At 35.0% G+C, this 12,596-nt stretch overlaps 1 protein-coding gene across 2 annotated transcripts in view; it reads right to left on the bottom strand.

Annotated features, from left to right (window-relative positions):
- BMP2K (BMP2 inducible kinase) overlaps positions 1 to 12,596 on the bottom strand; it is a 126,244-nt gene that overhangs the window by 19,224 nt on the left and 94,424 nt on the right. Inside the window, exons 14-15 of one of the 2 annotated variants that reach the window (XM_026509892.4) lie at positions 9,025 to 9,182; positions 2,401 to 2,511 (exon numbers count right to left, since the gene is read on the bottom strand). In XM_026509892.4, coding sequence (XP_026365677.2) covers positions 2,401 to 2,511; positions 9,025 to 9,182 — 269 coding nt within the window. The remainder of the gene's footprint in view (positions 1 to 2,400; positions 2,512 to 9,024; positions 9,183 to 12,596) is intronic. The other variant, XM_026509893.4, reaches the window with a different exon arrangement.

Genomic DNA, 12,596 nt, shown 5'->3' with positions numbered 1-12,596 from the left:
CCTAATGGAGTTAAAACTTGCTAAATTCTTATAGCATTCTGCTTCATGACTGAATTCACTTTATTCTCAAGTAGCAATCTCTATATGGTTTTACCTAAAATACAATCACGTTCAGTAATTGTCAACTCTCAGATTGAAGTAAGATGGTTTATCACATACACCTATCGTTCTATGTTGTGTACACACACACACACACACATCCACACACACTCCTGGTCTTACACATCTCCAGATGCTCACAATGCTACGTGAGGTGTATTTTCACTGAATACAATTCATTTTTCTTTTTCCAATTTCTTCCTAAATCTCATGGAAGAAGGCAATTTTTGTTTCAGTAGATTTGATTATTTGAGGAAAATGAATGACCCCAAATACTTTATTTTTATTGAAAAATTATATGTAACAAAGTACATCCAAGCTTGATAATGAATAGTTTGGTCAGTAGTAATATGTTATTTTTAGTTTTAATTTAATTATGTATTTTAGATCTCATAAATACAAATTAACAGTGCTAATATAGCCAAGTGACCACCTTTTCTTCTCTTTCTAGATGCACATCTCACCTATGACCATTCCCTCCTTTATTCCATTCTGTGACCTCAATTTTTCATAACCTAACCATTCCAGTGTTCATGGCTACACTAAATCTAAAAAGACTTTTTTGGAAGGGTACATTTATAGTAAAGATCATTTTTTAAGGTCACTTTCTTAACACTTAGGAGTATGAATTTTTAGGAATAGTTATAATTTTTTCATACATCCAAGGAATATTATTAGATACATACTGGGTTGGCTACTGAACATGATTCAAAGACAGACAATTCATGTTTCCCACACTTGATAAATTTAAAATATAACAGAAATTAAATGCCCACATTAAGAAGAAAAACAAAATAACAATGACAGCAATCAAGCTCAAATTTGTGAGCATATTTCTAACTACAAAAGTCCTAGGCCAACCCCAAAATAAGGGTGCCCAGGGAAATGGCAAGTCACTGAGGCTTAACCTAGTCCCTGATTCCAGTCTTCATTTTCCCAGGGTTCCTTCAGAATCTTAAAGAACAGGGAAGTTGCAAAGATACATACAAACCTGAAAAGGATCATACAACTCCTTCCAGAGTTCGAAAAAGAGCCAGCAGTACTGAAACCATTTTCTGCCACAGACAGATCAATACCTATGTTCTTGAGAGCTTCTAATGACCATTTTGAGATATTATACTTTGTTTGAAAAAAGTAGTAGCATTATTATTGGGGGTGTGAGGAAGTACACGCGTGCAGATTAAGTAGAAACAGTAAACTGTCTTCCCCACTCAATTAATGTTTTCATGCCATTCATTCAAAGATAATTTGAAAGAAGCAAGCACAAAATGACAACAATATGGACTGTTTTCAATAAAGGGCAAAGAGTAAAATACAGAACATGAAAATATGTAGAAACTCCTGATTATTGTGCTGCATATCCTGGATAACCAAATCTAAATATTGAAAAGCTATTAACACTGCCTCAGTGTATTCATCAGAAATCCTGAACACCTATTTCTTACTAAACTTACATTTATAAGTTTTTCTTGTAAGGTGTATCTGTTTTTGCTGTTTTCACTTGTGTGCATTTTTAAATGATAGCAATGATGTTATTACATATACGTAATTTGCTTGAGTGGGAAATACAAGGAAGAGAACGCAAGAACATGGCTGATAGTTACCTTGAATATGGTATAAACAAAACTTTGTACTCTATCAAGGCATTATTTCTTCTAATATATTTTTTTCTATGATCAAATTCATTTTTTTCCTTTAGGAACACACACACACACACACACACACACACACACACACAAATCCATTTATGCCAAAGTGGGATCCTATTCCACCCTAGTATCTCTGACAGTGTCAACTGGGTGATTACTTAGAAAATATTACTACAGATATTTTTTAATAGTAATAACAATATTTAAGTTCTAAATTGAAATTAAAGCCAAAAAAAGAAATTAAAGCGAGGATATAAGAAGAAAAGAGTAATCTGTCACAAAATTATCATGACATACAAAATCATTAATACTTTTTAAAAACAACTATAAAAAGCACACAAAAACAAGGAAAATACAGGATTTTTAAGCAAAAGCTGAGTATAAAAATATCTTTAAACATATTTTAAGTATATAAAAAAGAGAGAGATTTTCATGCATGAATTTGTTTCACTGATATCCAACAATAAAGATAAAAAGAGAGTTATGGCAGAGAGAGGATAGCAAAGGTAAAAATAATTTTCTATTTTCTATAACTAACACCTAATTCTTACTTTGGCTTTATATTAATAAGGTTTTTTTATTGTTGTTATTTTTATTATTGCTCTTCGTGTGTGTATTTTTCATTGATGACGATGTTACATATGTAACTTGCCTGAGTGAGAAATGAAAGGAACAGAACCAAAAGGATCTTCTGGAGGGTGGTTATGTGGAGCAGAAAGTGGATCTACATTCTTATCTGAGGATGCGCTCTCCTCGAGCCTGTCTGCAAAAATAAGATGAAACAAAAAAATAAAATAAAATAAAAACGGTCTTTAAAATAAATAAAAAAAAGTTGGTAACAGTATAAATAAAATTAATCAAAGCAACGGCCTTTTTGAAAAATATTAGTCAGAATTCATTTTATAAATATTAGGGGGTAGTCTCGAGTTTAATAATACTTGTTGCTACAAAGGCAAGCTTAACAATATCATCTCAGTGATTTCACAAATTTCACAAATACAATTAACCTAATAAATAACTTAGTTTGGTTTACTAAAATACCCAGTTGTCTTCAACTTGTAACATACTGGACCTGAACTTAAACCCAGCTTACTGAACAGAGACATATTTGGCAGACTTTCTTTCTGCAAAAAATACATATGGAAAAAATATTGCAAATGGTCATTTGTTCATAAAATAGGCAAATCTTATTTCTCAATAGCAATAAAAAGTAATTGACTACTGATGTTCATTTCTCATATTAAATCATTCACATATACACAGATATTATGAAAAGCCTAATGACAGAGTTTCTTATTTCACCCAACGGATAACTGAGATCTACCATGTGCCAGGCACTGTTCTAAGCAATGGGCAGGCAATGTCAAACAAAACACAGAGTCTTGCCTTCTTGGAGTTTATATGCTGGCATGGAAAAACAAACAAACAAACAAAAAGCAATGAGCATAATGAGAAATATATAAGCTCTACAGAAAACTGTAGTTCAGGGGTAAGGAATTAAGGGAGTGGGCACAAGTCACAGTAATAGAGAGTTTCTGACCAGGACCAGGTGAGAAAAGACTTCAAGAGGCAGCGAAGGGATACCTGTGGAGAGCACACAGACAAAAGAAGAGCTAGAGCAGAGGCTCTAACTCATGCAGAAGCAGGCTTGTCGTGTGTGAAGAGAGTTGCTGTCCCCTAATTCCCTAAGTAGTGATTACCTTTCCTTCCTCTTAAACAGCATATTGCAGGCACTTGATCAGTTGGCAACTTCTTGATTTTTGTAAGCTGTCTCCCTAGCCTCTGATTCTTAGCACTCAAGCATATACTATTAGGAACTCATTCTGCTTTTTTCAGGAATTTTAAGCATTCCCAGGACTATACCCTTCACGTTTAAGAAATTCTATGGGTAAATTATGCTGGTTTCATTTGAGTTCTAAGACATTGCAGGGTAGGCAGAGAAAATCCAAATATAATTAGAATTCCCTAAAAATGATCTGTAACTTCAGAATGAAGCAAAAAGCCCCAAATTAAAGCAGCAATCTCCCAGGACAGTGCTTCTCAAACTGAAGGTACATCCCAGTGAGCTGGGGATTTGTGAAAATGCAGATTCTGACTGGACAGCTCTGGGATGGGTTCTGAGATTCTGCACCTCAACAAGCTCCCAGGTGATGTGATACTGCTGGGTCAGGAAGCACACTCTTGAGAAGGCGAGGCCCTAGAGTCTACGACATCCTTAATACACCTAATTACAGCAATGGACAATTTTTTAAACACATTTATGACAATGGACACAATTATCAGCTTTTATGGCTAAAACTAAAATACAATATCCACATGAAACTTTGAGTTATCTAAAATTTTACTTAAAACCCCACTGGTAATATAATAAGTGATAAATATTTTGTTAAGGCAACATATCTGACAACTGATTTATGCACAAACAAAAGTTCCAAGACTTGTGAGCTGCCTTTCAAATCCAATACTGTAATGGATGACAATGAAAATTCTCGTGTACAACAGAGTGAGGACAAAGGAAAGAGGAAGTAGGAAAGGACAAATGAAAAAGACTATCTCAGAGTGATAGCCACAGCATATCCTATCCAAGATCCCTCGTTCTTGAAAATCAAGACAGTATATATGGGTACTTAGGTCTAAATTAGGACCAAACTTCCCTTCTAGACCATTTGCATCATAATTGCTAGGGTTCCTGTATAAAATGTAGTTACCTGGGCCCTACCACAAACCTAATGCATCAGATTATCTGAGCGGGAATTTGGAAATCGACACTTTAATATACTCCCCAGGTTTATAAACCAGCACTGCGCCAATGGTTCCCAGCATATAAAAATGCACAGTTACCACTAAGGTTCTTTGAATCCTCATGCACCGGTATATTATCTCCCTCAATCTAAGCTAAATTCTCATAAATGTATAAACAGCACCATGTAGTTAGGACAAGAGTACAAACATTATCATGTAGGGAAAAACTAACATTTTTAATACAGTGAGTCCCATAATTTAAAATATGGAGACACTGTTCTATGCAAAGTTCATTTTCCAATTATTTCAAAACGGGAGTCAGAATAAATGCGCTATAAAATGAATCACGTTCTCACAAAACACAGAATCAATTTATCCATGGAGGACTGTTGTTAAATCATCTAGATTTCTAGAGTTCACAGGATAATCTGGGTCCCAGGGCACAAAATACAAAATAAATACACATATTAATTGTTTCAATTATTAATTACCTATAATTAAAAACTAATGAAATGGTATATAGAGCTATTTTTCAAATACATAGTCACCCCTAAAATGAATTTAAGTTCTATTTTCAAATAATTGGTTTACATTAGAGCAAAACTTGAGCTTGATTTGTCCAACATTAAGAAACTTACCTCCTCCTGCCTTCCCAAAAGAACTGTGTTGTTGAATAAAGACAATATCTTTTCAGGATTTTTAATTGATACAGATAGCAAAAAATACAGGATTTAAAAATCCTAGAATCAAAGTATATTCCACAATACCATCAGAAAATTAAAATATTCTAATAAGTTAATTCTGCAGCTTATTTGGAAAATGGCTTCAATAGCCAAAAGGCTAATAAGTAAATTTTATAAGTACGGTCTTCATCTGATACTTTCGAAACTATTCTATTTGAAAAGTTCTGTTATTCTGCACTGAAGGAATAGCAATATATCTGAGTTAGCTTACAATGGTGAGAGTTAATGCTTTACAACAAACTAATACAGATATTTACGTCTATTTTATTCCGTGGCTTCATAGAAAAAAAACACACACACACATTCAGTAGAATTTGCAAAGCAGCCACAGTCTTTAGATTCTTCTATTCTTTCTTTTAGTTATTGTGATGCAGTTTGAAACAGAAACAGTCATCATTGACAAAAAATATTCCATTAAGCATTAATTTTAATTAACATGCAGAGCTACACAACTATTTGAACAAATGCAAGTTAAAAAGTGTCCCAAAGCAAGCACCTGTAATCTAGTGTTTAATGTATTAAATTTTATCACAGTTAGATTTCTAAAGTTTACATACTATTCTGGATGTTTTGATATGAAAGACAAAGAAAAATACAAGTTTAAACTTTAAAAATGTCATTGAGATCAGCTTTATTAATAATGCCTAATTTTGATTTAATGTTTTGGTTTTAAGTAGAACAGGAGAAAAATTCTGAACCATAAATAATATTCAGTTACACTGAAAGCAAAAGTAAGAATCTGGTTTATTTTATATGTTAAATCCCTTTGCCAACTGGTATATGGATGGAATCAATAACTGTTTTCTTATAAAGATCACTAAAAAAGTTTTTGTTGCCAAATACTCATATTTTGGAATTCTAGTATGTCAAAATATATTGTGATTTTCAAATCACCTTTTGAGTAGTACAAACGCGTAAAGTACTTCCTAGACAGAATATCCTTTTTCATTTTAATAAATAACCATTTACCATCTTAAAAATAAAAACTCAAATGGCAGTGTACTATTCTGAACAATCATTACATGGGAAATGGCTATATTTTTAAGCATCATACAAAAAGGTATTCAGTTTCTTGCTGAAGAGCATTTCATAAACCAAATATAAATTATTTTAGAAAAGACTTGAAAAACTGTTGATAAAATCTGTGCTGAGAAAAAAAGGTAAATTTGCTATTCCAAATGCAACAATAATTTACTTATTTTAGAAAAAGTTTTTAAGGACAAAGGCACCAACCAGTAATGACCGAAATTAATTTTCATTACACTAATGTTAGTCTTCCACTGAAACCCTTAAGGTTCTGAAAGACGTCTTTTGTGTTGCAGGGTAATTTAGCCCCTATCAAGTGGATCAGATATTAGGTGCTTTATTGCTTGTGAATGCAAGAGGTGTTAAAGATGACTGAATATATTACAGGTAGGTAACACTTTGGAAAGAAATCTTTCTAAACTATACTCTATATATTAATGATTTCTTTATAAACTTTATTAAAGACATTTCACCTTTTATGAACACCATTATTACGACTATCAATTATTACAGAGAAGACACACACTTTTCATCTTCTTTCTTGCTATCACATGTCATTTCTGCTGTAATGTTGTTTGCCCACAAAGCCCCTTCTAATCTGGTTTTTTAACTGCCAGCTGAGAAACCTGATAGTTTAGATATAATTTTTAAATGCTGGTTAAAGGGCAATAACCTCAAGTTGGAGCCTAAAGACTTACACAGAAGATGAGGAACAGGGAAGTGGCATTTATGGAGTACCCAGACCCTTCAAGACATTATTTCATTTAATTTTACTGACAACCTTATGAGGTAAGCATCACTCTACCCAGTTTATAAGTGAGAAAGTGAGACAGAAGTTAAGTTACTTCACTGAGATTACAACGTAGTTAAGCAGCATTGCCAAGGATGAGAAATCACGTATGTTTTCTGGTGCTAGATGCCAATTTAAGTACATCAGCCTTGTGACAGTGAAATGATTTCAATAGCTCAGGGACCATCTAGGCACTTTCCCAAATGGCTGAGTTGCTCCGAGTTTGACCTTCAGATAAGCTCCTCCTGCACTTTCATTTGGAACTTAATATCATTCCACAATTAATGTGCAAGGAAGTCTAAATTCTTTGGCATACACATGTGTGCACAGATACATACAAAAATTACATATGTTATCTGACCTTGAAGTTTGAAAGCAAATAGCTGGTTAACAGTTTTACATGCTAAACCCAATTTTTATGAAGTTATGTATACATGAATATTTTATATGCCATTCTTCCCTATGCAAAGTAAATAAAACTTGGTTGTCATTACAAATTCTAGGGAGCTTAGAATGACACACTTTTATTTTTAAGGTACAAAATAATGTGAATATTTTACCCATTCCATAAACTGATGGGCGGGGGGAGGACGAGTTTTACCCAAAGAGTAGAAAATACTGATTTAGCAAACCCTCAGTTACTATCCTGGTCAGAACATATTAAAATGAATATTTTAATTTTACCTTTCGCTTTCAAAATAACCCTATAAATTATATTGATTCGGTTAACCCCTGTGTCACCCTGCCATCCCCCCAAAAGAAAGAGATACTTTATTTCCTTTTTTACAACTTGGCTTTTGGGGCTACTCAACATAAGGTATACTAAAAATGCCAAACAAAAAAGTTGTGGTTTAAGAAAACTTTCTTTAATAAAAAGATGTAAGTTTGGTTTTACCGAAGCTGACAAACCTTTATTAAAGGTTCAAAACTCATCTTTATATCTGCATTAATCATCAACTTAATTTTTCATAGTCATATAACCAATATGTAAAATACAAACTGAAATCCCAAACAACTATTCTTACATGAATTCGGGGCATTTATAAATTTTACATAAAATATATATCATTTGGGAACAAAGCAATTCATCTAATAATTGTTCTCATAAAGCCAGTTACCTAAAATAAAACAGAAGCTAGAAACTATAATGAGGGACCATTAGGACCTTCTTTTCACATGCAAAACAGGAAAACACACTTGGATACGCGTGCACACGCACGCCCACGTGTGCACACACGTATAAGCCTCTGAAACCTGAAAATTATCTACATACTCCGGAAGTGAGCTTTTTGCTATTTTGCAACCTCCTCAAAACATTCCACACTTCGCCTTTCCGAAAAAGAACTTTTCTAAAATGCGTGTGGTTAGGCTTGACATATATATTAGGTAGTTTAAGAGAAGGCAATGATTCCAAGTAAAAACATTGAGATATCTGATTCAAAGTGGAAAATAATTTATTTAACTTTTGCCATATCAGGACAACAAAGCAGCCCTTTTATGTGAACACTCATTAAAAGGGCATTACAAAACATTAACATAATGTAGTAGCCCATGTTTTCTTTCAGGCACTTTCAAAGGGCATCTCAGACCCACAGTATCTTCTACTGCGTGTGCAAGAAAACAGAGCTGCAAAATGATTAGTAAGCAAGATAACGGATGTCTCCCTTTTCATTTGAACACTGATTTTCCACGTTTTAGAGATATTCTGAATTTAACATTCAAAGATATGCAGTATTTAAGTGTTAGGAATCAGGGTGTTATTAGCAATCTTGGGTTTAAAGCTACTATCAAGCAATTGATTTCTAATGCACACAACATAGTTCGATAGTATATGTAAAAGATGGCCTGATGTTTGCCCTCAAATGCACAAAAAGAATTTTCTATTTACCGCCTCAAAACAGTCTTTGGCCTTGCTGAATAATTATAGAGCTGTTATTTTACTGTGAAGCAAAATAAGCCTTCAAGTGTCCCTTACTTGATCTTAGAAGGTCAAATTCTCTGTCCAACAGTTCCTCTTCTGTTAACTTGGAGAAATTATCCTCTCCAAAGGGATTCCACCCTGACATATCAGGCGGGTTACTGATGTTCTTCTGACTTGTAATATTTGCAACTGCCTCTTTATCAGCAACTGACCTATAGTAATAATTAAGAGGGAAAAGAAGGGAAAAAAAAAACCATTAGATTTGAAAATTCTAAAGTGCCCTAGTTCGTACTTTCTAAATAACTTAGAAAAACAGATCCTTTTATTATTTATGATGGATATGGCAGATCAGGGCATAGATTAATGGCACCACCTGGGATCTGAACTGCCTCAATGCGTACCCTTGGGCAAGTTCCTTAACTTCACTGTCTCGGCTTCCTCATCTGTAAAAACAGGAGGAACTGTATCTACCTCATAAGTTTACTGAGAAGATTAATATATATAAAGCAAAGAGAACAGTGTCTAGAAAAAGAAATCAGCACTCAATAAATATTATGATTATCACAGTGAATATCCCTAAAGTGATAATCAGTCGCCATGTCAAACAGTATTACTCTAAAATCACCATTGAATAAGATGCTCTTATGTCCTGGTTATGCTGAGACACTGCAACAATTTTCCTCTTGACGAAGGCATTCTCTATATAGTTACCAAGCAGACATGAACTGTTAGAGGAGTGCTTTATGAATTGCTAAAACTAGATGAGGGTTATTTTCTACATAATAAATAATTCATGGTTTTCAAGTATCTATATAGTCTGGAGCCTAGAACCACTCGTTTCATGAAAGTTATCTAATAGGCCTCTTGACTTTAAAGAGAAGGTGGGAGTCTAAAGATTTCTTAACCTAAGAATCCCTGGGGGGGGGCACCTGGGTGGCACAGCGGTTAAGCATCTGCCTTCAGCTCAGGGCGTGATCCCGGCGTTATGGGATCGAGCCCCACATCAGGCTCCTCCGCTATGAGCCTGCTTCTTCCTCTCCCACTGCCCCTGCTTGTGTTCCCTCTCTCGCTGGCTGTCTCTATCTCTGTCAAATAAACAAATAAAATCTTTAAAAAAAAAAGAATCCCTGGGTACGTCTCCTTCAACCCAGCCTGGAAAAACAGCATAGTCACAAGGCAATGTAACAAAGTTGTCAAATCAAAGTTGGCAATAATTCAGATCCAGATATTCTAACATCGGTAATGGAGGGAGAATCTCTATGTGTCTCAATTTTGCAAGCCTCAACTCATCCCCTTAAATTCACTTTCCCCTTGGGAGCTTACTGTCACTGCCACCACACAAAAGTTGCCCATTTAATCCCCTAGTCCAAGCCCTGTCAGTATAGCTGAGTAGAGAATGGAAAGTTTAAACACTTACTGAAAGCTAGACGAAAACACAGGAATTGACCAACAAATAAATAGTCCTTCTTGATAAATATAAGTTAGGTATCTTAATAACAAATATAATTCAGTTTAGAACTCACCCTGGGAATGCATCAACTGCTAAGATCTAAGCCTGCCTCCCTATGATAGAATCTCATCTCTAATTCCAAAACTACCCTCAAGGACTTTCAGAGTCCCTGAAACACAAATCAGAGGCTAAAACTCAAAAAGGAATAGATATTCTCCCTCCTGCCTGCCAAGGACCCCTTTCAGAACTTCTGATTCGCTATCCCTATCCTCCTCTTCATATTCCTAGGATGAATTCATTGATTCCTCTTGGTAGACTGTAACTCAATGAGATGTGTCACCTTAACCTACAATTTGAACAGGTGTTAAAATATGTCTACAAAGTCTCTGACAATCCTCCCTCACACTCCTAATATTCAAGGGCGAAATCGAATTCCCCAGCCCTTGAATATAAGGCTAGATCTAGTGACTCAATCCCAACAAATGAAATATGGAGAACTGCCAGCGCGTGACACCTGAGACTAGACCATAAAAGGCATCACGGGTTCCTTCTTGCCCTCTCTTTTGGACCACTTGCTCTTGAACAAACCAGAACAAATAATTCTTTATTCAAAACAGTCTTCAGCTTTGCAAACGAGAATACTTAAGCAACCTTTTGGAAAGATCCACACAGCAGAGAACTGAGGCCTCCTGCCCTAAGCCATGTTGAATGAGCCATCTTAGAAAAAGATCCTCCAGCACCAGCCACACCATTCAGCGGACTGCAGCTCCAGGCAAACATCTTAACTGTATGCTGAGAGACCCTTCTCTGGACATAAACATACAGCTAATGCACTCCTAAATTCCTGATACAAAGAAAGTGTGGGAGATAATAAATGTTTATCATTGTTTTAAACCACTAACTTTGGGGAATGCAGCAACAAATAACTAATACAACAGGGAAATCTATCACAAAAAATAAAATAACGCATGTGTTGATGTTTATTTCATTGTTATGTGAATACAACATGGTTAATACTTTCCAACAGTCATACTAAAGCTATATTAACATATTGGAAAAGTAGAAATTTTAGCATAAGATTAAGTAGGAAAGGAAATAATCATGCTAACCAAGACACTGACCCTTTCCCTTTGTCTAAGGAATGACTTGGTTTCGTTTCTTCTGTTCAAATATCTACTATACACTTAGAGCCAAACAGTTAACCCAATTTTCACCTTCCACTGACTTAGTTATAAGCAGGAATATTTGTTTACAGATCACCTTTTAAATTGCTAAGATATTATACTCAACATATAACTTTGGTAAAGATTGATATTAAATGGGAATATTAATGCAGTATCATTAAGGCCCCAAGTGTGAATGGAGTGTTCCTCTGGGAAGCTAGTGTACCTATTTGCCAAGTATATAATTGTTTCTACTGATCTAACCCCTTCCTGCTCCAACCTTCCATCTCCCTTGATACATAATTTCACAGAAGTGGAGTACAACAAGTCTTATATACTTTCACAGATACCCAATGCAGTATTTCCCACACTGGGGTATGCAGAAGATTCTGATGATAAACCAATTTTTTTCCTCCAGAAATTAGAAAAAAGCACTTATCTAACATATCACACCTGTGATTCCATGAAGAGTCTCGCTGGAAAGATTGAAGTAGACAGTGCCGTGTGATTTACACAGGTTATAGGTATCAGTGCCCTGCATGCTTACATGGACCTCATATCTTTAGATGCCCATCTTCCTTTCTAACTAACTGGAAGTTTAGGTAATACATATGCAATGGAATACCAACAAGAACTCTCTCCTACAGATTTTTAATGCATGACTCTTCTCATCAGTGACACAACTTTGTTTCCAAAGGTTGGTAATCCTTTAGCACACAAAGTATACATAAATATATATGCAGCATTCGAGAAGACAGTTTAACATCTTTGCATTTTCCAACTACCTATATATATATGCTGGATTTAACTGACATTTTTCATGCTAATTAACATCAAAAGTAAAAAAAAAAAAAAATCAGTACAGGTCTCATCAGTATTTTTTTGTTTTAAAGATTGTATTTATTTGACAGAGAGAGAGAGACAGCCAGCGAAGGAGAGAGGGAACACAAGCACGGGGAGTGGGAGAGGAAGAAGCAGGCTCCCAGCAGAGCAGGGAGCCCGATGTGGGGCTC

This window comes from Ursus arctos, unplaced genomic scaffold (genome assembly GCF_023065955.2).
Source record: "Ursus arctos isolate Adak ecotype North America unplaced genomic scaffold, UrsArc2.0 scaffold_9, whole genome shotgun sequence".
Taxonomy (NCBI): Eukaryota; Metazoa; Chordata; class Mammalia; order Carnivora; family Ursidae; genus Ursus; species Ursus arctos.
Note: the sequence above shows the minus strand (reverse complement) of the source record. Positions and strands in the feature narration are given on the sequence as shown.